We start from the raw sequence: 25,984 nt of genomic DNA on the forward strand, positions 1-25,984 counted from the left end.
CATGAAAGATAGTTGCTAATTTGCATATTTAATGAACTTTCCTAATTAGGGATATATATCTGATTTGACTTGATCAAAATTGACCAAACTTGGTATGTATATTGAAGATACTATGATTAAACATTATTGAAAGTCATTAAGCATTTTAACTTCAGCCAATTCCTAATTTGCATATTTTATGAACTTTGCTAATTAGGGATATATATCTGAATTGACTGGACCAAAGTTGATGAAACTTGCTACATATATTGAAGCTACTATGATACAATATTATTGAAAGTCATTACGCATTTTTACTTCAGCCAATACCAAATTTGCATATTTAATGAACTTTCCTAGTTAGGGATATACATCTGAATTGACTTGATCAAAATTGATGAAACTTGCTATGTACAATAAAGACACTATGATGTAACATTATTGAAAGTCAAAAGACATTTCTACTTCAGTCAATCCCCAATTTACATATCAAATGAATTTCTAATTAGGGATATATATCTGAATTGACTTGATCAAAATTGATGAAACTTGCTATCTTCATTAAAGACAATATAATACAATATTATTAAAAGTTATTTAGCATTTTCTCTTCAGCCGATTCACATGTTCATGTCAGCTTATTTATAATTTGCATATCTAATGAGCTTTCACAGTTTGGTATGTATGGCTTTAAGGACTTGGCAAAAGGTAATTACACTTGCTATATAAAGTGGTGATACAATGACAGCAGTCAAAGAAATTTAGTATTTTTATTTCAGCTAATTACATATTTGTATAATTCATGGCCTTTTAGAATTAATGTGGTGAATATTGTTCATTATGTTGATCATAATACTTTCAATGAAGTTGCAAACATGTGGCAAAGGTTCAAATTCAAACAGAATTTGCAATATATATTGAAACACATGAGCATTTTCAGTTCATATCTGGTATTTTGTGATTGATTATGATCCTTGTACAAATTACGATTTTTGTTTTAGCTGAAAAGTTGTTTATGAGATTACTCACATTCGGGGGTACATATCTATCCATCCTGGTTTTGAATAGGATAGATAGTGCTGTTGTATATTCAAGAAAACGAAGCTAGAAAGGTTAAAGATAGGTTGAGAGGGATTTTGAAAATTCATACAGAAAGTGGATGGCAATAGCAAGTGGGAAGCCTATGCACAAAAATACATGTTTCCTATTCCAGTCAGGTGGGCAAAAGAAAGAAAATCATGACATTGCTCAAACATTGCCTAAAATTTTGTTACAGGAACCACTTTTAGGGACTACCGGTTGACTTTTGACAACAGAATGGGAATTTGGAAAAAAAAAGAAGCTGCACAAGATGTATATTTGTCACTGTTTTATTTTCATATAGTATTTGTGATTTTGTCGACAACCTGATCTCAATATGATTATCTCAATGGTATGTAACCATGACAATATCTGGATGACACACTCTATATGCAAATTACATTACCCTGTTGGTCGCAACAGTTCAAAATTACAAGTCTTACAATAGTCTTTTTTTGTGCATTTTCATTTTGAATTTTTTTTGAAATTTCGATTCTGATTGATCTCAAGAATCTGAATTCAACCATGGTACGATACACACTTCTGAATTTTTTTATATACACCATATTTCCAGAGCATGATCCCCCTAACTTTCGTGACAAAAGCATGAAAACTGGCCCCGACGACCATTACACAGGACTGAGTTGAACGTTGAGGGCGCTCTCACAACTTCACCTTCGGAGACCTATCAGTTTCAATGTGACTGACAAGCAGGATCATGACAATACCTGTATACTGAGTGACGTTAAGGCAGACGCTTTTTGCCTGCTTTAGTTTTCACTCTCTGAAAATCATTCTGATTCTGATACCATATGTCGAAGGACCTGATATTAAACTGGTGTATCATCAATGAATAGTCCTCTTACAGACAACACAATCCTACAGATTACAACTTATCGTGTACATTACATAATTCTAAAGCATCACACTTTTACAACTTTTCAATTTCCATTCGTTTCTCATTAGATCTTTTTTTTTTCCATAGGCTACTCATTTTCCACATTCATCACAAAAGATCAACACTTTTTTGCCAAATCCTTCATCATCAAAATCGTCCATACATTTCGGAGGATGGACTTTGTATGGTCACTTCAGGCTCTGAAAATACATAAACATTACTGTTTAACAATTACAAACTCTAACATATCTTCTTCCCCTTCCAAGTTACCTTGGCAACTGTACGTTACATATTGCTCTTCTAAACTGTAAAAATAAGCAGTTGCAAATTTCCACTTCAGTTTGAAGGGCAAATCATTGAGGGTGCTCCCATCACCTCACGTGAGAGACAATGTGTAAGCATACCCACTAAAAAAGACAGGATACTGGGGAAGGGATACAAAATAAAAAAATACTGAATTTATAAAGGTAAACATTTATGAAATAATTCTGCTGCGTCCTCAAATAGTGAAATCTTGCAAAACTGCAAGATCTTTTCTGAAACAAAGCTTGCGCACAAAATTTGTCTCCCTTTTTGAGTTCCTATATATTTCTATTGAAGTATCAACTTCAGAGCACCAATGGGTATGAGGATTTGTTTGATACAGCAAAAGTTTTCAGATATTTCTAAGTCTCCTCTTAGTGTCAAGACTTTCTACATTCTATAAAAATTTATTTTCATTGTATCTCTTTACCTTCAGTAGTATAAGACATGAAGTTGATTACTTAACTTTTTTTTTTGTTCAATACAACTTTTCAGATTTTCTGAACTTCATATCAACATTGATTGATTCTTGCTATTGTTTCCATGAGCATTCTTTTTTCATGAACTTTTTATCATTTCTGAATAACTTGCAATATTCATGAATTTCACATTATACACATGGTGACCGTGTTCTGAAATCCCATACTATCATTTTATATTCATGTTCCCAGGATGAAATATCATAGATCTACAACGCCAAATATGAGCACACGTTTACAACATTCAGATCAGAAATTTAAATGAAATGTTTTGAGCAAATACACAATAAACGGGTGGGAAACAGAGGATGTCTTAAGAACCCAAAAATACAAGAAAAATCAGCTAGAAAATTTAATAAATAACTCATTCCCTTATTTTGAAATCCAATCGGCAGTCTTGACATCGGATCACAAGTTGCTTTCACTGTATAATGCACTGAATTTTAAAAAATGAATGACTTTTAGAAACACCAAACGATCTATCTATATAGGAACTCAAGTCAAGAGAATTGCAATTTGAGGATGTTGGTTCTTGGAGCTTCCTTGTATTTATCATTTGCTTGATAAGCATATACTTTTTAGTTTTCTGGTAAATGAGTGAATACATGAAATGATATTCTTTCAAGTCAACATAAAATGCTATATTAAAATCACTCGAATCAGAAAGATCACTATACAGGGACAAAGTTTTCATTTGATTGCAAGAGATTGTGAGAAAAAAGTTTATCAAGCCACAATATGGTGACATTTTGAAGTTATTCTGAAGTTACAGTGTCCCCTGTTGTAAAAACAAAAGCTCAGTCATTGGGTACGGTATATTGACAACTTGGTGGCGCACTATCCTAAAATATGTCATCCACACCTTTGCTGAAAGTTACAGTTCTGTGAAATGGTTACTGGCCATTTCCAGAACAGCACATCATAAGCTTTGTTCTCAGGGACATATGAGGGCAAACTACCGGTAAGTCATTCTAATTATAATAAATACGTAGCTCAGATGAAATAGCAGATAAAGTTGCAATGAGATTTTTTTTTAAAAAGTCACTTTCAATAATTACAACTAGAGGTCAAATGAGAATATTGCTAAAGAAAGAAGCGACCAGGAAGTCTACACTCCACAAAGTAATCAAATTTGACCCTGATCATCAAATAAATTTGAGTTCATGACAAAAATAACAACTTTTGTAAATATACTTTGTTGAATACTGAGAACGTTTTTATCTCCAAAAGGTGGTTATCTATCCCATAATGCACTGTTATCATTAGGTGAATTACAGATCTGAAATTACTCATTCTTTTGGGGAGAGAAGTTTGTTACTTGTTCCTATGCAGAAACAGTGGCAAGCATTTGCCCTAGTCTAATGACCTGATGATGACACGGCAAATGGATCTGAAAGTGATTTAACAATTCAGCATCTTCAAAAATTACTCTTTCAAAAATGACTCACTGCTCTGTCCTGTGGCCAGCTGTTGAGCGGCAAGTGCATCATGGGAATTTTACGAATCTAACTTCTGCAGACTTGGGAGACAAAAACTGGAAACATACTATATTACACTTCAATTAATGTTTTCAGATTGAATCTATTCTTTAATCTTTTGATAAGAACGTATAATCGTTGATAATTTTTTTCAGTTTTTCATTAAATTTGTAATTTTTCAATTTGAAAGTATTGAGTTGGTCATTTTGGTTTTTGTCTAACATTAATGAAAAAAATCATAAGAAAACTTGAAATCTGTGAAAGTATCAATCACTCAAGTAAAATATCCTTTGGACACAACATTAGAAAATAATGGAAGACGGTAGGACATGTACCACTTTCAAATTAACCCTTTAAACCTTGTTATAGGTAAATACCCTTGTGATGTCGTAGGTCACTAGGTCAAGGTTCAAAAGGTCAAGGGTTTGTCCCTGACATCAATATCTATCATTTATCAAAATACTGTCACTCTAATTTTCATAAAAATTGTTGTGACCTTTATATTTTCACTAATGTGGGTTTAGTAATGGGCCATACGCGTCTAGTATTGTTTTAAAGATTATCTTGACAACCGAAACTACAGGAAAATCATTTGAAGCAACTTGTTATGCTAGCTTTTTTCACTATGCTGGGGTCACGGTCCCTTCCATGATGGAGGGATGGTGGTTGGGTGGTAGTTTTGTTTTTGTGTTACATTTTCTAGTGAGCAAGTGGCATGCATGGCAGTCCATGTTCTAAAGATAAATTCTTCTGTCACATGAATCTATAAGAACAGGAACATCGTGTGTGAATATCTTGAAAATAAGTTGAGAATATACAACTTATATTGATTATATATTGATTCAGATATGTATCAACAGAGTTCAACCAAAATTCTGACTTCCAAAAACACACAGTGTTTTGCCCAATTCTATAACGAAACACAGTATTTTATGCGCAAGGTTGAACTTTAACCCCAGTTCCTGCATGATGCACAGCTGCCGCCTAAAAAAAGCACGATATAGGCCTGGCATTGTCAGTGCAGTGTTGCATTCTGGGTACCCGGCACAAAGGTCATAAGGTTGAGTGACAGGAATTAAGAAATCCATAACCATACCATTTTATGCCCATGAAGGCAAAGAAAACACAAAGCTTTCTACTCCTAATGTCTGCCATGACAGATCCTAATTATTCTGGCTATCCAAGCCTAATATTCACTTCAAAGATGCTACCACAAGTTTACAGATAATTTCTTGGATATTAAATTTATGGCACCATGATTGCAAGGGTAGTGACTTGCGTGACAAATTATTGTCATCAGTTTCATGATTCGGCAGACGGAGAACGTTAAAAAAAAATAATGAGGTAATTGTAAATGACAAATGAATATTTTGTTTTTGTTTTGATCACTAATCACACCACCACACAGAGCCTGCATGGTTGAACTTGTCTCTTTTTGCCTTTTTTCCGGTTCAAACTTGGAATTGGTTTGGTGGCTCAAATTCAATTTGTTGATTATGAGTTTGTTAAAATGTCCTCCCTTCTTTAATTTTGAATAACGTCTACAAAAAGCGGCTATTTTCATATGTAAATTATTATGCTTCACTCGATATGTCTCAGTTTCTTGGCAGAATTCCAAACCTTTACAACCTTGGCACATTGCCAGTATTGCTTTTATCCAATCAGCACTGACTTGATGAGACAAACAGAACATGTCCAACCAAGCAGGAAAAATATTCTACATATTAACAAAAATTTGATAATGCTACCAATTTCCGGTAAGTTAGGGCATCTCTAACAATTTTAACACACTTGAGGGACCAGTAGAAGCTCTGAGAACCAAATTACATCATTGGAGCATTTTCTACAATGGGGCAGGGGGGTCAGATTAGGCCTACGAGGACGCAAAAAATGTCTTTCACCCTTCAGCAATCGTAAATCACAGATTGTATTTTTTATGGCGGAGCAACGGAGTTGTCAGTTGGCTGTCTCTTCATAGTGAATCCCTTCGTTCCATCCGGACCACGAGGTTGTCGAATCACGATAACCTTTGGAATTATTGAGTTTTGTCTGCGTAGTAAGTGTTCTGGTCTCTGCATGTCACTGTGGAAAAAAAAAAAGAAATTGGTGTACATAAGTTAAGAATTGTGGACTTGGTAGCCAGTATGTGTACAATGTCATTGACCGGGATGCCTAATTTACATTTCATGTGTACCTGGCAAAATTGATACACTGCTTGTTACCTTTCACATCTTGCTCAAGATTTTGCCGCCATTCTAGGCCAACTAGGCAGTAAATATTGCTGGAATTCTAAACCAGTTACAAATTCTCAACAGCACAAAAAAGCAATTGTATAGCCTAGGGGAGACTGTCAAAATGTAACTATAGCTCTACACCAAACCAAACACAAATTTTCCTAAATCTTAGCAGAAAACACTGCTATGGAAATGTACTACCAAGGCCTACAGTATCAACCTCATTGGTTAGTGATGTCATCGCAAGCTTCTTCTACAGTGTACGTAGGTATTTGTGTTTCAGTCTATCAGTCTATGTTCATATAGATGTGGAGCAGTTTCACGAAGTAATGTGATCTAACGTGATGTGATGTCAGTGTAATGTCAATGTAGTATCAATGTAATGTAATGTAATGTAATGTAATGTAGTTGGATGAAATGTAAGTGCAATATTATATATTATTGCCTGAATACATGGGTTTATGTGCCCGAGAGCAGGTGACAATTTGCCCGACGCCAGGAGGGCAAATTGTCTCCTGCTGCGAGGGCACATAAACCCATGTATTCAGGCAATAATATTTTTATTACATGCCTCTTCACAGTTAATGCTATATGACATTAAGTACATGCAGGGCCTTTTCAAACAATTTTACCATGATCGACCAGCATCAAACAAATTTTACAGAAAGTCAAAATAGCAACGCGCATGGATATTTTACATCTAGCGTTAAGCCTGTACTTTGATGTTGGAAATGTCGAAGGGCTTCACTGGACCGGGTAACTATGGAAACCGATCAGTACATCATTCACATAGACCGATGACTTCCCGGATGTTCCTATTCAAATCAATGCAGTGATTTGTATTCGCATCGAGGCATGTAATAAAAGTTATACTATATGTTATGTAATGTGATGAAATGTGATGTGAGTGATGTGATGTGATGTGATGTGATGTGATGTGATGTGATGTGATGTGATGTGATGTGATGTGATGTGATGTGATGTGATGTGATGTGATGTGATGTGATGTGATGTGATGTGATGTGATGTGATGTGGTGTGGTGTGGTGTGGTGTGGTGTGGTGTGGTGTGATGTGATGTGATGTGATGTGATGTGATGTGATGTGATGTGATGTGATGTGATGTGATGTGATGTGATGTGATGTGATGGGATGTGATGTGATGTGATGTGATGTGATGTGATGTGATGTGATGTAATGTGATGAGATGTGATGTGATGTGATGTGATGTGATGTGATGAGATGTGATGTGATGTGATGTGATGTGATGTGATGTGATGTGATGTGATGTGATGTGATGTGATGTGATGTGATGTGATGTGATGTGATGTGATGTGATGTGATGTGATGTGATGTGATGTGATGTGATGCGATGTGATGCGATGTGATGTGATGTGATGTGATGTGATGTGATGTGATGTGATGTGATGTGATGTGATGTGATGTGATGTGATGTGATGTGATGTGATGTGATGTGATGTGATGTGATGTGATGTGATGCGATGTGATGTGATGTGATGCGATGTGATGTGATGCGATGTGATGTGATGTGATGTGATGTGATGTGATGTGATGTAACGAATGCAATGTAAGTCATGCAATGCAATGTAAGATAGTAATGTAATGTAATTGAATGCAATGTAATATCATGTAATGTAATGTAATTGAATGCAATGTAATGTAATGTAATGTAATGTAATGTAATGTAATGTAATGTAATGTAATGTAATGTAATATAATGTAAGGTGATGTGATACGATATGACATGACAATCATATATTACACGTCGAAACAATAGACAGATCACCACAGACACTTCAAGAGTTCTTATTGAGATGCCCTGATGCCATTGGCCATAACTAGACACCTATGTCCCTGGCAACACTCTCCACAATGAGAGATCTCATCAAAATTGCAAACAGCGCCTTCTGATTGAGGGTTCAAAGCACACAGAGATACAATGTTACATTCTGAAGTCTATCCGTACAATTTTAAAACAATTGAGTAGTTTAAGCTTTTTTGATTATCTGTGTACCGAATATGAACCAAAACTTTCTTATGAGGGAGACATATGAACAAGACTTGGCCACATCCTGATGCTTGTTTAGAGGTGCCTGTAATTAGCCATGTCAGGCCAATTTTAAATATTTGGAGTAGAGAATTGGAATGTACTTCAATATATATAGATCTCTGTGAGGGGAACAAAACAAGCCTTGAATGATCAAGATTGGACGAGTAGTTCCGGAGATACAGATTTTTAAAGTGATAAATTTTCGTATTTTTTTCTGCCGTTCATTAAAAGTTTTTAACGTTTTTAATTTTAATGAAGTTTTGATGTCAATATATCAGAAATAATACATAAATAACTTTGATGAAAGCTTAAAACCTGTTGCAATATTCCTTTTGAAACCAATTGTGGCCATTCACTCTGAAAAAACTTGTTCAACTACAAATTATATTCAAAATTTGAATATTATCTAATTTCACAGATCGTAAATACAGTGCGTTCACAGAAAATACCGCAATTATACGGTGTCGCTCACATTTGATCAAAATTGGTATATACCAGTATGGGTACCCAGGGTTCGCGGTAGAGGTCGCCACAGTCGCAAAATGCGACTAAAACTTGTTTGTGGCGAACAAAAACCCATCGGCAGTCGCCGGCGCCACGATCTCAAAGCGTGGCGACAGCTGATTTCTATAGTCGAAATTGATAAAACAGTCCAAATCTTAATGCTTTTCCACTGATATGCTAAAGACAACATAAAAAACTCTTTATTTAAAGCACTTACTTGAAATTGTAAAGGAAGACAAAATACAGAAAACAGTTACAATTACATTCTCACGATCTCGATCTCCATGAACTGGCATTCCGATCACGTTGATACTATTTAAAGATAGACAACCATAGCCAAAAGCAGCAAAACTCAGCGACGATTCCGAGCTTTATTGACACAGTATTTCATATCGGACACAGTATTTCATATCGGAGTATCAAATCAAACTGATTACACAATCCCTGGATCAGCGACATTTTAGTGAAATTTCCACATTAATCATAACTTGAAAAAAGTAAACGTGAAACAAAGACGTCGTGTATGCTGTCGATCAACAGCATAGTGTGAACCGTAAACTAACTGGCATGGCATGTGCATTGACTGCACATAAAAGCAAGTCGACATTGCAATATCAAACGGTCTACATCTTGTGAAAACAACGACATAGCATTGAAAGTTGTAATAGTCACCGGTAAAAACTCTTCACTGATGAAAGGATAATAGCGTCAAACAAATGAAATTGCATATTTAGAGAAGGAAAACCAGCGTCGCATCGTGGCCTTGAGTGAGAATAACAATGGCGGATGGGCGGAGTGGGACTATTCCATTTAGGTAATGGGGGTACGGAGGGACACAGATTCATGAAGGTACTGGCAAAACGTGCCATTTCCCTAACGATGCTGTCGCGGGAACTTCAATGTCTCATTGTTGTAACACCTTTTTAATAGTTTTGCTGATCGGAAAAGTAATTTTACTAACTATAATGATCTATTATACGCTCATCACCTTTCCGTATCGGGGTTTAACTAGGGTAGGCATGTAAAGTAAAGTGAAGTAAGCCTTTATTGAAATCCTATCCCAATTGGGGATCTTGATCATAAAGTGCAATACAGGTTTTGCAAAATCAACAACAAAAGAGTATATATAGATGAGGATGTAACATGTTCATCAATATTTTACTCATTTTCATTTTTATTTTGGTCTGAGTTCAAACAATTTTCCCATATCACATAATCATGATAATGATGATTTGACTGTTCTTGAAAAATGTTTATAAGGTCTTGTGTGTCTCTGAATGTGTTTTTACAAATGTTTAGTTTACTTAAAGATCATGTCTACTGTCTGTGTAGCCTTTGCAGTGAAAAAAGAAATGAATAGTCTCATGTATCTCATATATATATATATATATATATATATATATATATATATATGTGTGTGTGTGTGTGTGTGTGTGTGTGTGTGTGTGTGTGTGTGTGTGTGTGTATTTATGAATGTATCACATCAAAAACTTCAAGACTGAAGCATGTTTCTACCAGTATTTAGTATGTGTGGCTAATGAAAGTTGCGTGTGGCTAATAAAATTAGGACCAAATAAGCCACACTGTGTAAGTGTGGCTACTAACTTGAAAATCCTACCGCTAACCCTGGTACCAAAGATCAACAATAAATGTTGTTTCTATCTGTTCAGTGGAGGAAAATTCTACGTTGATGTTATGACAATGATTTCTGCACAGTACAACCAGAAAAAAATACCGCAATAGATTTCTGCACAGTACAACCAGAAAAACAACAAGAAATATTTAAACCAGAAAAACAAGAATGACAAAAGTAATTAAGGTCTGAAATTTTAGGTACTGGAGGTCAACTTTAGCAACATGCATAGCTGAGAGGCAGCTAGCCCCTCTTAGTTTGACCATAGACGCTCTTCCTCCCCTCTACTGACGGTCTTCCCCCCCCTCTACTGTCTATGGTTTGGAGAGTTCTGTTAATATGTAACAGTTCATAAACAACTCCCCTCTACTGACGGTCTTCCTCCCCTCTACTGTCTATGGTTTGGGCAGTTCTGTTAATATGTAACAGTTCATAAACAATGACAGGAAATGACTCAAGATAAGTGGAGTTTGCCTGTCACTCCTGCACACATGCAGAAATTCCCTTTTTCTTACCTCATTTGCACATTTTTGACACTGATGTGTTCATTTGAACAAATTCACATCTCAACCCCTACATCTACCTGTACACCAAATACTGAGACGGTAGCTTTGGCAGTATGGGAGCCTTTGTGTGTGACGGACATACATCCGCACATACCCACAAATATACAGACATGCAAATCAATTCAGCTTATACGATAACCTCACATTGGTATACCAAATGTGAGTAAAAACTAAGTCCACCTAATTAAATATGCAAAAATTAAATATCTCGATTATTCTTCCACATAGAGACATAGAATTTTCAATTTGGAGGTTTTCAAACATGCTGAATTCGATGAAATCATTCAAAATGATGTCTGACCATATCCTATGTAGTTTTCCTGATCAGCCTTTCAGGTATGCTAATTTATGCAAATTATTACATTTCAAAAAGATTAATCATTGTAAGTTTCTATAATTAGCAATATGTCAGCTAAATGGGTAACTACAATCATTGGTGCCAGACTAGCCCATAAAAAACACTCATGGTGTGCGATGTATGCATTCTGCCACTAAATTTTGTTTGCATATGTTAACATTAAAAAAAGTAACATTTTGTTCAGTTTACGAAAATTTACCAGTCCCGAAGCATCTTCTGAAGTAATTCTGAATTGCAGTGGTTTCAAACTTTCCAAAGATATGAGTAAACACTTTGTTTTACGCGGATATATACAATCTATGAGCACACGCACCCGGCCTTGCTCGGTCATAATGTCGGTGGCGCTCGGGCTTCTAATTGACTCAACGCACTTGTCGATCAATTTCCATCAAAATCGCTCGTCAAATTTTCATGACACTTCACAATCTTACTAATTATGAACTAAACTTTATCATCAGAAAGTCAGTTACCCCCAATTTTGCTGTCTTGAGGTCAAAAATTTCCATCAAAGTTCGTTCGTTTTGCATACTGCGAGCTGCCACCCGATGTTTATTAGCATTTGTTAACAATAAAGCCATATTGTCCATTCGTTCAGAAAAAAATTACAAGTTCCATTTTTAAAGCATCTTCTGAAGTAAATCCTGAATCACAGTGGTTTCAAACTTTCCAAAACTACGAGTAAATATTTTGTTTTTACGCGAATATACACTCATCCAAACTGTCTACGCAGTACGCGATAGCGTACACACTGGCCTCACTCAAGTCACAATGTCGGTAGCTGCAATAATTGTAGCCCACGGGCCTTTGTTTACCGTGTAGGCTATTCAGCCCCGGCCATGCCAGTGGCTGAATAGCCAACACGGCAAAACAAAGACACGTGGACTACAATTATTGCAGCTATGTCGACAGCCAACACGGCAAACAAAGGCCCGTGGGCTAAAATTTTTGCAGCGGAAATGTCGATAGTGGCACTCACGCTACCTCCCGATCGCGCTCAACGTACTTGTCGATCAATTTCCATCGAAACCGCTCAACAAAATTTCATGAAACCTTCGAATCTTACTAAATATGGACTACATTTTATCATCAGATAGCCGCTCATCCAAAATTTTGCTGTCTTGAGGTCGAGATTTTCGATCAAAGTTCTTCTTTCAATTTCAAACGATGACAACATGTGAATATTGCAACATTTGGGCTCTGACGCATTAGAAAATTATATGACGTTTCCAACAAGGTGTCATACATTAAAATCGGCCCATACGTTTAGGTGGAATGTTCCATTTAATATAGGGGTCGCAAAATCACCCTTTTCTGGCGATCTGCGCAAGAGAATGAAATCCCATTTTCAAGTTTTTATAACTTTTTATTTGTTTTATTTTTTCGATTTTATTTCTTTACAAATGAAGAGAGAAGTTTATGACAATCAAAATGAAGTATCATGAGTGAAAAAAAACCATCATTTATTTAGGAGAAATATGCCTTTAAAGTTGGGACTTTTTATGTGAACTTCACTCGGCAGAACAATTTTTCGGGTGTTTGACATGGCTACTGTAATGGTGAATAAATACAAACATCCCTAAAAGACATTTAATTAAACAGCAGCTGTGAATGTGACAATCATTCTTCATTCCTACACATTTAAAGGCCTTTATGCTTTCTTTGTAAAAAAAAGGAAATGGTCAATCGACAGTTGACAAACTCACCTAATACGACGAACATTGCATGCACTATATTTGCCACTACGTTGATTTTGTACTATAACAAACTGGACTTCATCTCCTGGCTGCAGTTCGGATCCTTCATGGACCTCACTCATGTGAAAAAAGAGCTTCTTGTTTTCTTCACCGACTTCATAATCTATGAAACCAAACTGTGTGGATGGAAGTGAAAAAAACATTTATTATGAGATGCTTAAGCAGAAAGTCACCCAGAAGACATGAATATCTCATGGATGTAAGTTGACCATACCTTCTGAAGAAATCAACTTTCTCAAGAAATTTGAAATGGAAAAATTGTATTTTGAAGCTCACATTCTGTGACAAAACAGTTATTACCCTTCCCAAACTGACTATACATTTTTCTTTTCAAGTGAAATAAGGGGGATAGTTTTTTTACAACAGTTTCATTGACTATGTCATTCCTAAAATTAAATGTGTGCTGTGTGTGAAAACAAAACAGTAGATATTAAATTTGTTCTTTCATGTTTGGATACGCAGTTATACTCTCAGTTAATGAAATGATTATTAATATTAACTCTTTGAGTGCTGTAATTTTTCCCACCAAAATTTTGTGCAACAGTTTTATGAATTTTTCTTTGATTATTTTGATAATTTTGGACCAAATGGACGAAACTTTTCATTGGCTAGAGTTTTTGATTAAAATTTTGGTAAATATCTGAAGAAAACATTGCCCAGAATTGTCTGCGTTTTATTTTACAAAGGCAACAAAAAATTATCTTTGGCACTCAAAGGATTAATACATATAATACATAAACCAGCACAGGTTTAGAGAAAGCTTCCATTTGTGGTGACACTAAGCTCCCTTCTGTTGGACATTTCAAAAAGAGACCAGAGATGGTCCTACCTGTCCCTTGATAGAGTCCACATACGCTCTGACAAATTTTCTAATGGCTGAAATGTTGCAAGCCCTCTCTTTGCCACTGGTCTTGGACATGCCAATTTGGAAACGCACCACATCGCCCTTTTGAAGAAAATCCTTTTTGTCAGCCAGGCCAGTTATCCCATACGGGTAGATCGCTCCCTCGTTGGAATCTGGAAAAATAGGTAATTAGCATATGTTGATATACAGGGAGAGATTGTGTGGCTACGGTGTATTGTCTTCATCGGAAAGATGTGTTCTGTTTGTGACTGTATGTTTTGAATGACTAATGATTTTTAATGATATTGCATGCCTTCCATAATGCAATTTTGATTATATGCTGTATCAAAGATGAATGTTGGCTATTTCAAAGAACTGAATAGATGTACTTTTTCTGGTATTGCTATATTGCTAGCATGCTTCATGTCCCTTCAAAGGATGTGGAAGCTTATTGATACTGTGGTTGTTTGATCACTTTCATGTTTATATATTTACAGGGCAGCTCTGCTATATAGCAGGTACATCTGATGAGTGTTATATTTTTAAAGGAGAAAAATTATTTATACACATCTATCAGTATCGTGTTTGTACTCAATGAAATCTTGTTGTCATACTCCAAGAGTATGAGTAAAAGCCAGTGGACACAGACTTTTGCATACAAATATAAAAGGTTTTCCTGAGGGGCCTCAAACTATTCTATCCCTAAACCTACTTCTAATGACTCCCCAGATTACTGGTGTTTCATGCAAAACACTGTGGGTCCAGTAATCTTCACATTTGCCTATTTGACAAGAACATCACGTTTCTGAGTTTATTTGTCTATCAACAACAATACAAATTTTTTTTATTTCAATCTCTATTGTCTCTCTGAGTAATATACTTTTTTGGTTCTGTGGCTCCACTCTGCACCTGCTCATATCTTCAGTAAGGCTTTATGAATACTGGTATGTGTTTGGAAGACACGAACACAACACTAGCTAATAACAAAATATATCTCAACAAAACACAACTTTTGTAACATACAACATTTTGAGTGCATACACTTGACTATAAAAGGTTCACTTATTTGATGGCATTGGATGTCCCACACATCTAGTACTCACCTCCCTCCATTTGCTGCACCAAACCCTCATATTCACTCTGTTGAGGGTCAATGTTACGTAGAGGACGAATGATTTTACCCTGATTAGTGCCTGGCTGTACAGTCTGGGTGAAAGTAAATATAGAGATAGTTATATGACTGAAGTCATCGGTGGTTCTGTCAACTTTTTCCTTTAAGGATATTACATTTTGTAATTTTCTCCTTAGGCTCTTAAATACAGTTTTAATATGTGTTGTTTGCGAGTGTAGTTTAACTAATGCTTACAGACTTTCTCAAGGAAAAGCACTGGAAATAAAATGTTGTGACTGGGAATCAGTCTGTTTGGTGATATACAGATGAATACATTACAGGGTCAGAAACTGTAACTTTTGATGTTATTTTTACTATTTTTCATTTTGTTTTGTAAACTGTGTATCAATTGTTGTTCTACTCCCCAAAGCATGTTGAAACATCCAGTATTCAGCTTGTCAACACAGCATCTATCTGTATCTGTTGAATGCACTGTTATGGTTTATCTTGAATTCTAGCCAGGACCAGAATTATGGAATGCTGCTTCAATGTTTTTACACTTCCGCTGATTAAGCACATCAATGTAAGAGTATGTGAGAAATTTTGTTTTACAACATTGTTTCTGGTAGCAAAATAGTTTGCAAAAACAATCTGGCACAATCACTGGATCAGAAGTAAAATACATGCAGTGAAAATGTATCAAAAGACCAGCATAGAGATATCAATTCATATTTTTGTTAAGCATATCCTTTTCATTGTCCTGTATATGAATTCAATCACATCATTGACAATTATGAAAATCAATAAACAGAATTGAAAGAAGTGAATTCGTACCTCTCCTGGTATAGTTCCTTTCAGTAATTTCTTGATAGATTCCGCACAGACTTTAGCACCTTTCCTGGTTACCGAGTATTCAACTTCATCTCCAATGTCAAGGGCATTCACATCACCTTCAAATTCACTGAAACAGAAAGAGTCACACAAACTTTCTGTTACACCAGGACACACCATTGGTAGGCACATCAGGAGTGCAAATGATTGCAAATATCTGAGCAAAAAGCCTTCATGACATATGCAAATTGTTTAAACGATAAATATTTAATAATGTTTTAAAATAAAACATACAGAGATACCAAGATGGCCTCAGTCCCCTGCAGCATATAGCAGGTGATATATCTCTATCATTTGGCGTCAAAGGTTTTATATTTTTAAACTAAATATTATTGTCCCAGGCACCTAGTAGGTTATATGTCACATATTTCAAAGGTGAACCACCACATATCTAAACTAAAAGGTACATGTCTGATTTGCATAAACCCCTCTAACTTGATGACGCATCTAGAAGCAGCATGCTTAAACCTTTTCTTGCCAAGTTCATATTTCACCATCAGGTCAAGTTCGTAAAAAGTAGTGAAGCACAATATGTCTCATTCGGTGCATTTTAAGGAAAAATTGAACATATGAAGGCTCTGAAATCACAGATACTGTAAACATGATTCTTATGGACAAAAGCTGTTGGAACAGACCAAGCCAAATGGGTGGAAATACGTATGGCTTTGGCTCAATACCACTTTTCACTGAGTTGGCTGATAGGGAAGTGATACTCTCTGGCAGGAAAAGGGTGAATATCATGTTCTGTTAAGAATTATGTAATATTTTTTCCACATGTGAGTTTCTCTTGATTGTTACTTACCTATAGTGGAAGAAAACTTCTCTGTCATGTTCTGCAGTTTCTATAAATCCAAAATTCTCCTTCAACGTGGCTATAAAGCCTTGCTTTCGAGTGTCTATTTTGCGGTCTAGAACTTGGATATCTATTGCCATCTGCACATTGTTACGCTTGATTTCAGCAATGTGAAATTCAACCTACGAAAAAAGAATTGAAGAAAAGATGGTTGAAAAGATGAATATTTTGCACATTTCCATATTGAGTATTTAACACCACTAAAATCACCCCTTTACCCCACTTCATGAACATTGGTAGAACCTTGTATTCATACACAAAGGGGTCAACCTTTTTTCCTGCTGCATCCATTGGCCACCAGCTTGCCAAGTCAATAATGATCGGTAAAGACCCCCAACCCATTTTAACTAACATGTTCTCAGTTTGTCATTTTCAGCCCCTAAAATATTGGTGACGTGTGTGTGTGTCACTGCACTCAGCTTGCAACTCTATGGAGACATTTCTGAATTCCACTGATTGGGCAGAATAACAGTCCTTGAACGGCGTATTACTTAAATTTTAACTTACTTTATCGCCTTCGTCCGGCACTTGTCTGATGTCAGTATCCTTGGCGTGGTACGGAATGGTCACTTTCTCTCCGTTGACTTCGTACTGTATGGAACCAAGATCCGCTTCTTTGTCTTTGTTCTTCCCGGGACTCTTCCCCCACTGACAATGATGCGATGAATGAGGACAAAGTATCTATGTTACTATACAACTGAGTTGTATTTCCCAATCATTTCACTATAGCTCCCATGGATAAAATCATTGTCCAGGCTACAACACTTACACAGTAATTGGTGCACGGTATGAACTGATCATAACAATATAATTTCTGCTAATGTCTGAACCATTGAAAAGCTGTCATACTGTATACAGAATAGCAATTTAATGAGTTCAATTATACTTTAAAGGCAGAACGCACCTTGGGGACAGATAGTCAGACTCTCAAAGTTCTACAATTCTTTTCTGATCTATCACTTGTGGGGGCTCATTTTAAAGCTCTTTCACATCTTAGTATTTCGAAAATTCAAAATTTAATTTCCCCCCATAGAGTTAACACAAGAATGGAGGCCATTTTGGATTTCAGATATCACAAAATGATGGGTAATTGGGTAATTTGTTTTGCTGGTTCCAAACTTTGCACGGTTACCCCGATTGTTATTGTTGATTAGGAAAGAGAAAGGTTGAAAGTTTCGTTCAAGAAAATTTGAGCAAAAGTTTAAGTCTTTCACTTTCGAGGCGCATACTATGTTAACCTGTTCTATCCCAATTCCCTGTAAACAGGGCCATGATCACCATGGATACAATGGGTTTGGGCCAAACCGTGGTGGTGAAACAGTTAAAATGTGGTTATCGGATGTTTCATTTATTTCGTTCATCCAATTTACAATGACCAACTGTATGCTGTGGTGGATCAGTGACAAAATCAGCTATGCCTTGATAACATTTCACTTCATGTGAATATTGGTAATTTATAAAATTCTTCTGTGAAAGCATTTTCAAAGTACACAGGCAGTATGGTTGTTTTGCCCAGGATGTGTTCAAGGCTCATTCATACAGAGTATTGGGTCAAGCCTATGCATTAGGTTAAAATATGCAATGAGAGGTGACATTATGAGGGCTCTGAAGACAAGCCATGTGTAGCCGTACCTGGTTGATTGGAACTTTCATTATATGGCCCTGGTACTTGTCAGGTAAAACAGTCTGGAATGTCACAGATCCTTTTGGCAAAGGTTTTATCCTAACTGCTATCAACCTTTGAGCTACAGTTGGGTCCTGTTGAAGAAAAAAAACCACACCATTTGTGAGATTTCAAAGCAAAATGCATGCAGAATTCAGCAAACAATTACAACATAACCATTAAAGAGATCACATTTGTATATGTTTTGAGATGGTAATCCAATAGGAATTTGATTCCAGAGTGTAAAAATTTGATAAAAACTTATATTATTGATTGCATAAGAACATGGACTCTTGTAATATTCATGTGGTGCTGAAGTGTAGAAAACAAAATTTCTGTGATACATTCGATGGGTACATGTAAGTTGCTAAAAGCAACTGTACTTTTTGTGATCTGTAGTCTTTACAGGGGCAGTAGGACACGCTGTATATTGGAGGACGAGTTGGTGAATAACATACAGCTGGTATTGGTCCATTAACCACTTTTATTAGGTTACTCTGACTTGGAGATAAAAAGTGGACTACACTGAAAGCACTCCTTTCTTATTGAGGCATCTTGACAATCATGGAAATATTTTTTTCCCTCTTCCAGAAAGTGTATGTGCAGTGTATGCATGTTTGATTGACTGTGAGGGAAAGTTCTTTGGCGATGAATCAAAAGCTTCAAAAGTGAATTTGCAATTTGACAAGGGAAAGTTGAATTTGGTCTGGAGATATCTCCAAACAAACAGTAAATATGAAATTGTTGTAATTTTTGATGGCTGGATTTTGGTTACAAAAATGAGCCAAGTTGGTTAAGGGACAAAGGGGTTTATAAGAAGATGCATTTTACAAAAAGTAACAACTTACAGGTATAACAGTAAATTCCACTTCATCTGATATCTTGATTTCATGAGCCTGTAAAACAATGACAAATACCATGATAAGGAGAAAAGTGACAAATGACAGGCTAGATTGACTGTTCACAACCTTGTCAAAATGTACAATGAATTATACTGTAGTCAGGCACTCTTGGTTACCATAATCATGCTATAAAAATAAGGTTATTCTGTATCAATTCTGTAATGTTTGCTGTCCCCAGGACACACAGATGAAATTTGTACAAACAGTTATAATTGACATCCTGATAAAATATAAGAGTATCTGAATCCTGGTATTGGTGCTGATTCTGAATCTGAATCAAGCTTTCCTTGCCAAGGACTGATTAGATTCTGACAATAGGACAACTGCAAATACTTACTGACTTGAGCAATTCACTGAAATGGAAGAACATTCTGGCGTCTCGATCCACACATTTTATAAATCCGAAGCCTTCCTTCACAGCCGCAACAATCCCATTTTCTCTCTTCTCACGAGATTTAAGGAAACTTTCCTCAAGGAGTTCAATGTTCGTTGCTCTTTGCAGTAAATCTCGTCTGTCTGTGGCTATGTTAAATTGCACTAAGTCCCCAACTTGTAGAGTGTAGTCGCCGACTTGGTCCTTGTCTCCAAACGGAATCTCCTTTTGCCTGAGAAGCCATTGGAAATAAAAAACACAAACACGGACAAAACAAAAAACAAAACAGCAAACATTGATACCACAAATAGAAGCGAATACCTAATTTGAGTGTGAAAGTACCGGAATTTTCTTTACGGTATCAACAGCAGTGGACAGCATGGTGTTGATTAAATTTGACTGATACGGGTAGAAATTTTGCTTACTTATGTCTTGTATGACAAAGTTGAGGTTTATGGCAGTAGATTTAATTAGACTGATGCACAAATTTTCATTGTACGGACTTCAACACAAAAGAAGAGATAGTAGATTGAAAGTAGAATGACGTCTATGCAGCTTTTTGGACAATCCAATATTTATTATTCTTTTCTGGTCTGCTGCCTGTGTGTTTTCATTTTGAAAGCTGTTGAGTGGAAGGAGCTTTTACTGTCTTTTTTTGCGAATATCAAAAATTTAATTTTTTCCCATTGAGTTGAGCAGGGCAAGGCAGCCATTTTGCAATTGCATCCATTGGTAAATCAGAATGGCTTGACCCTTCCACCACCATAGTTTGGTACAAACTGATTGTTATGAACAGTGATTGTGGACCTTTTTAACCTTTTCTGCCAAGTTCACATTTCACCATCAGGTCAAGCTGGATAAAACTAGTGAAGCAAAACATGTCCTATATGGTGCATTTTAACAAAGACTTGAAGATTTGAAGGTCCCTGATGACAGAGATACTGTAAAAATAATTTTTGCAGACTAAAGCTGCCATAAGGTACCAAGCCAAGTGGGCGAAAATACATAAGGTTTGGCTCAGTACCGATTTTTACAGACTTGGCAGATGGGGAAGTGATACTATCTGGCAGGTAAAGGGTTAAAGGGCACTGGGGGTGAACAGGTTAAAGTCCCCTAGAGAAAATTTGAGCCAAAGCTTAAAACTTTCTGTTTCAAGGCACAAATTTCGTATATTAGAACGCAGAACATTTTTATATGATTGGCTTACATGTTGACATGAGAAAGCCAAATAAGACAAAGTAAGTTCCTGTGAAACAGAATTCCCACCTGTATCAATAATTTTTATTCAACACCTGGCTGTTTTGTGCTGTATTTTTCATCCAATGAAAGCAGTACATACTTTGATCATGCAGAGTTTGAGCTCAGTAAGACTGCCACCATTTGACATGCCTAAACATTTAAATGATTTTAACAGTGAAAGCATGCCCTGATGTTATGGCGGCTTAAATATGCAACAAATGGCATTCCTGTATTGCATTCATGGTTATCACTTTTAACAGAGACATGCAATGACAAAAACTTAACCGATACGATCAACACATACTTTTAACAATTTCTGATTTGGCTTTTAATTGCAATTAAGAAGTAAACATTCCTAATGCATGCAGTACTCTCACTACTCATATCAGAACTTTCAAACCCTTAGTGTTAGATTAACCCTTTGAGTGCTGTAATTTTTTCCCACCAAAATTTTACTGCAACATTTTACCAATTTCTTATGAATTTTTCTGTTATTTTTTGATAATTTTGGACCAAACAGACATCACATTTTATTGGCTAAAGATTCTTATCAAAAGTTTGGCAAAAATCTGAAAAAAATCCACTGGGTATATTTTTCAAACGTGACAAAAATTGGCATTGGCGTTCAAAGGGTTAATTGTAATATATATGCCTCACTACATATTGATAAAATTAACATTTTTTCATACATTCAAATTGTTTTACCATGATAAAAAGTTTATACAGTAGATTGGATGAGTAAATATTTATACACTTTGTATGAAAGCACTGTAGTTGTTTCAAGATATTTATACACTATTCCTCATCTCTAAGAGATTAAATTTTACATGTTTAAGGTTAGTTTATATACTTCAACACATGAATAATAGGTGTTAGACATAATATATAAATAAAAAACACTGTCAAACATGTTTTTGCTATTGTAACTGTTTATTCTTTCACTTCTATTACTTAGTTTCCGTGAGCATTTCAACTTCATACAACAGTCCCCCCTTCAGAGTCCCCCTCTTACCCTCCATCCGCACTGTCATAGATGAGTTTCCCCGGCAAAGGGTCGTTAGATTTCCGGGTGTTGAATCTGGACAGTGGTTTGTGCACTGTTCCCACTGTCTTGGCTTTCTGTACATCTTCAAAGACAACTGTGCCGGGCGGGAGCTTGCAGATGCTTATGGCGACCTCTTTACCGTTTCTCATCTGAACCGTGAATTCAACATCGTCCCCGAGTTGCAAGTCGTTGATGTTGCCCGTGTACTCACTGTAGTGAAAGAATATCTGTAGAGTAAACAAAACAAAGAGATGGCAATTAGCTTTTGTATGTACATTTCCGATTTCTTAAATTTCAAGATCTGTTCTTCAGTAAAGGAATGGCATGTGAGAAAAACCTTCAGAAGTATCTCATTCACTTTCCATACTTGAAGGACAGACTGTGGATACCAGCAAAATCCTCAATCCCTACTTCTCACACTAGTGCTTGTTGACATTGACTGTTTATGTGATTTTAATCCTCTGTTCTCTTTCAAGAAGTTGTGCACAGTTAGTCAATATGCTCAGAGATAGAACTAGAGCTGATATTAAACCTCTCCCTTTATTTAAATCACTATGATACAAATTCCTGTATGACTGATATTTTATTTAATTTATCCCTGTAGATCAAACTCACATTTTTATTTCACTCTATTGTAGATTTCTGAAAACTTTGTGCTGCTCTTATTTCACAACATGAAGGTCTTCTATTGTACTTTAACTGTCATCTAAACAGTACATGAACATTCTCGAAAATGACAAGTCACTGTTTCTAGATTTGCAGACTTGTTAAGGTAGTACGCGCCTTGAAAGTGAAAGACATTAAACTTTGGCTCAAAATTTCTTCAATGAAACTTTCAACGATTCTCCCATCAAATCAAGAATAAAAATAAGGGGTCATTGTGCAAATTTTGGTACTAGAGAAACAAAATACCAACATTTACCGAAATATCTGAAATTCAAAATGGGCACATCCCTGTGTTAACTCTATGGGAAACAATAATTTTTCAATTTCTAAAAAACTATGAACATTTTCTTACTCTAACAGCTTTAAAATGAGCCTCAATGAGTGACAGATCAGAAAAATTGTAAAAATTTTGAGTCTATCTGTCCCCAAGGAGTATGGTACTTTAAGTAAATGTACATCTAGATAAGCCACAGAAACTAAAACTGTTTGTGCAAGGGTTAAATGTTTCACCCCATTTCCCTCTCTAGAGGTCCAACCTTACCATAGAAAACAATAGGATTGGGTCAAACCACTGTGGTGAGAGGGTTAAACACTACTGTAGCAAAGCTCTGCTGTTACATCACCCATCCAGGATAACCTACCTCCTTGACTAAGTCACCTCTTTCAATGAATCCAAATGATTCCTTCATTGAGCATACAACTCCCTGGCATTTTTCCAGAGGTACCGGCTCTTCCAGGACAATTTTGGCAGCCCTGATGTTACCATTCCTGCGAGGCAAAAGAGCAAGGAAAACATGAAAAGGAAATCTAGAAAACAATATATTTCATTTGCACTGGGAAAATAAGGGCTAGAATTATTTGGGAATGACTTGTAACTGGAGACAATGATAATTACATGCAGAAGGGCTCAATTTTTGCATTGAGAGTATACCCTCCTGGGGAAGGGGGGTGGGGGGGGGGGGGGGGGGGGGGGGGGGGGGGGGGGGGGGGGGGGGGGGGGGGGGGGGGGGGGGGGGGGGGGGGGGGGGGGGGGTTAGGAAATAATAAAGCATGTATATTGTGATAATTTATTACATTGGTACGACCAAACTTCTAAATTGATGAAAATGTCTGCAGAACAGTTGATATACCCTGCCCCTGTAAATTATCAGTTGATGTATCCAACTACACACATTGAAAACAGTAATATAGTCACAGGGTCAGCTATGACAGAGTTCAATGCCCTTGAGATATCCCTGACTACAGAGATGTACATCTGTTCTAGAACAGTAGCATTCCTAGACTGTCGACAGTCCCTCGTGCCTTCTTTGACCGGATTCACTTTATTAAAGTGCGGTAGCAATCCAACGTAGGCGATCGAGCGCCGAAGGCGCGAGGCCGAAGTGCCGAAGGCGCGAGATCGAGTGCCGAAGGCACGAGGACTGTTATACCTTGTATGCGCCCTCACAGAACCGTATGAAAAAGGCGACGGTGACGTCACAACGAGTGACACCGAAAGGGGTAGCGCTATTCCTTGATTGTACGTGCTTCCCAGACAATGACTGTTGACATGAAAACACAGCGCGGCTATGGTAAAGGAAGGGCCCAGCTAGTTGGGATCATGGAATCAAAAAGTTGTTTTACTGACATAGAAACTTGTTGGGTTAGGTTTTCAGACACAGAGTATCCCTGGATACATGTATATGACGGGCAAGAGCAATACACGAGCAACGCGGCGACGATCGCGACAAGACGTTTCAAACAACGGCAGTGTCCCTGTGCTCACAGCACTTTACATTACCCCTTTGGCTTAGCACGGTCGACGGCCGCGGCCTGACAACACTTAGACCATGCTTAGACAGAGTCCAGGGACGGCCGAACCCCAATTGTTTTGACTACAAATACGATGCTAAAAATCGGTTTTAAAAGTTTGAAAATTGATTCATTCTATTCAGTAAGTTCTAGTCTTTTACGATCACGGCAGAAACTGGAAACCTGCTAATATACTATACTCCACATGAATGTATGACCGAAGGATGACCTTCCACTATCCAAATATGGTATAATTACCCCACCCATTACTATGATGCGATACCTCATGAATATGTAATAGCAAGGGGGATTGCGTGAGGCGTAACAGTCGCTTGTACCAGCAAATACCAGAAGCTACGCCAATACGCGAGACCAAGCGGTACAAGCGACTGGCGAGAGTCTATAGCATTCCCTGTCAACTTTAATGTAACTTGAGAAGTACTTCCTGGAATTAACATAACATTGAGTGAATGGCACATTGATTTTGAAAGGCCTTTGTGCAACATTAACAATGACTCTACTCTTTGTTGTTGCCAAAGCCTAGTGCCAAGGACCTTTACTGCACAGTATTATAGATTGAGTGTGCCTCTGGGACAGATACTTGGACTGTCAAATTTTTACAATTTTTTTCTGATCTATCATTTCTTGGGGCTCATTGTAAAGCTCTTGGAGTAAGAAGAATTTGACAGTCTCAGTTTTTAGAAAATCGAAAATGTTATTTTTCAGCTTTTGGAGTAAGAAAAATTTCAGTCTCAGTTTTTCGAAATCAAAATGTTATATTTAGCTCTTGGAGTAAGAAGAATTTGACAGTCTCAGTTTTTAGAAAATCGAAAATGTTATTTTTCTGCATATAGTTAACACAGGGATGGTGGCCATTTTGAATTTCAAAGATCGGTAAATGTAAGGAAATTTGTTTCTCCAGTACAAACTTTGCACAGTGACCCCTGATTTTTATTCTGGATTTGGTGAGTGAATGGTTCAGTTTCATTGAGGAAAGTTTGAGTAGATGTTTAAGTCTTAACTTTTGAGGCGCATACTACACGAAATTTAATCCTATTTTTCCATGTTGAATTCTGTTGAATGCCTTTTTTTCTGCCCTGACATCTGCAAAAATGTTACAGATTCAAGTTCAGAACAACTGATACCAGTAACTGTTACTTTAAAATTCTGAAAAAACATGCCATATTCAGACAGTACATTGCATGATAGAATGGGTCATCAAATCAACTATAACCTTTTTATCTCACAAGGGAACTAAAATTCACACCCTG

General features: G+C 36.7%; 1 protein-coding gene across 2 annotated transcripts in view; it reads right to left on the minus strand.

The window, feature by feature from the left end:
* Nucleotides 1–1,333: 1,333 nt before the first annotated feature.
* The window catches only part of LOC139116991 (cold shock domain-containing protein E1-like), a 39,480-nt gene continuing 14,829 nt past the window's right edge, over nt 1,334–25,984 (minus strand). For both annotated transcript variants that reach the window (XM_070679782.1, XM_070679783.1), the window contains exons 9-20: nt 23,564–23,690; nt 22,224–22,483; nt 19,937–20,204; nt 19,546–19,593; nt 18,667–18,792; nt 17,542–17,682; nt 16,984–17,156; nt 16,125–16,251; nt 15,283–15,385; nt 14,165–14,352; nt 13,285–13,451; nt 1,334–6,299 (exon numbers count right to left, since the gene is read on the minus strand). In XM_070679782.1, coding sequence (XP_070535883.1) covers nt 6,152–6,299; nt 13,285–13,451; nt 14,165–14,352; nt 15,283–15,385; nt 16,125–16,251; nt 16,984–17,156; nt 17,542–17,682; nt 18,667–18,792; nt 19,546–19,593; nt 19,937–20,204; nt 22,224–22,483; nt 23,564–23,690 — 1,876 coding nt within the window. In that variant the 3' untranslated portion in view covers nt 1,334–6,151. The remainder of the gene's footprint in view (nt 6,300–13,284; nt 13,452–14,164; nt 14,353–15,282; nt 15,386–16,124; nt 16,252–16,983; nt 17,157–17,541; nt 17,683–18,666; nt 18,793–19,545; nt 19,594–19,936; nt 20,205–22,223; nt 22,484–23,563; nt 23,691–25,984) is intronic.

This window comes from Ptychodera flava, chromosome 18 (genome assembly GCF_041260155.1).
Source record: "Ptychodera flava strain L36383 chromosome 18, AS_Pfla_20210202, whole genome shotgun sequence".
In the NCBI taxonomy this organism is placed as follows: domain Eukaryota; kingdom Metazoa; phylum Hemichordata; class Enteropneusta; family Ptychoderidae; genus Ptychodera; species Ptychodera flava.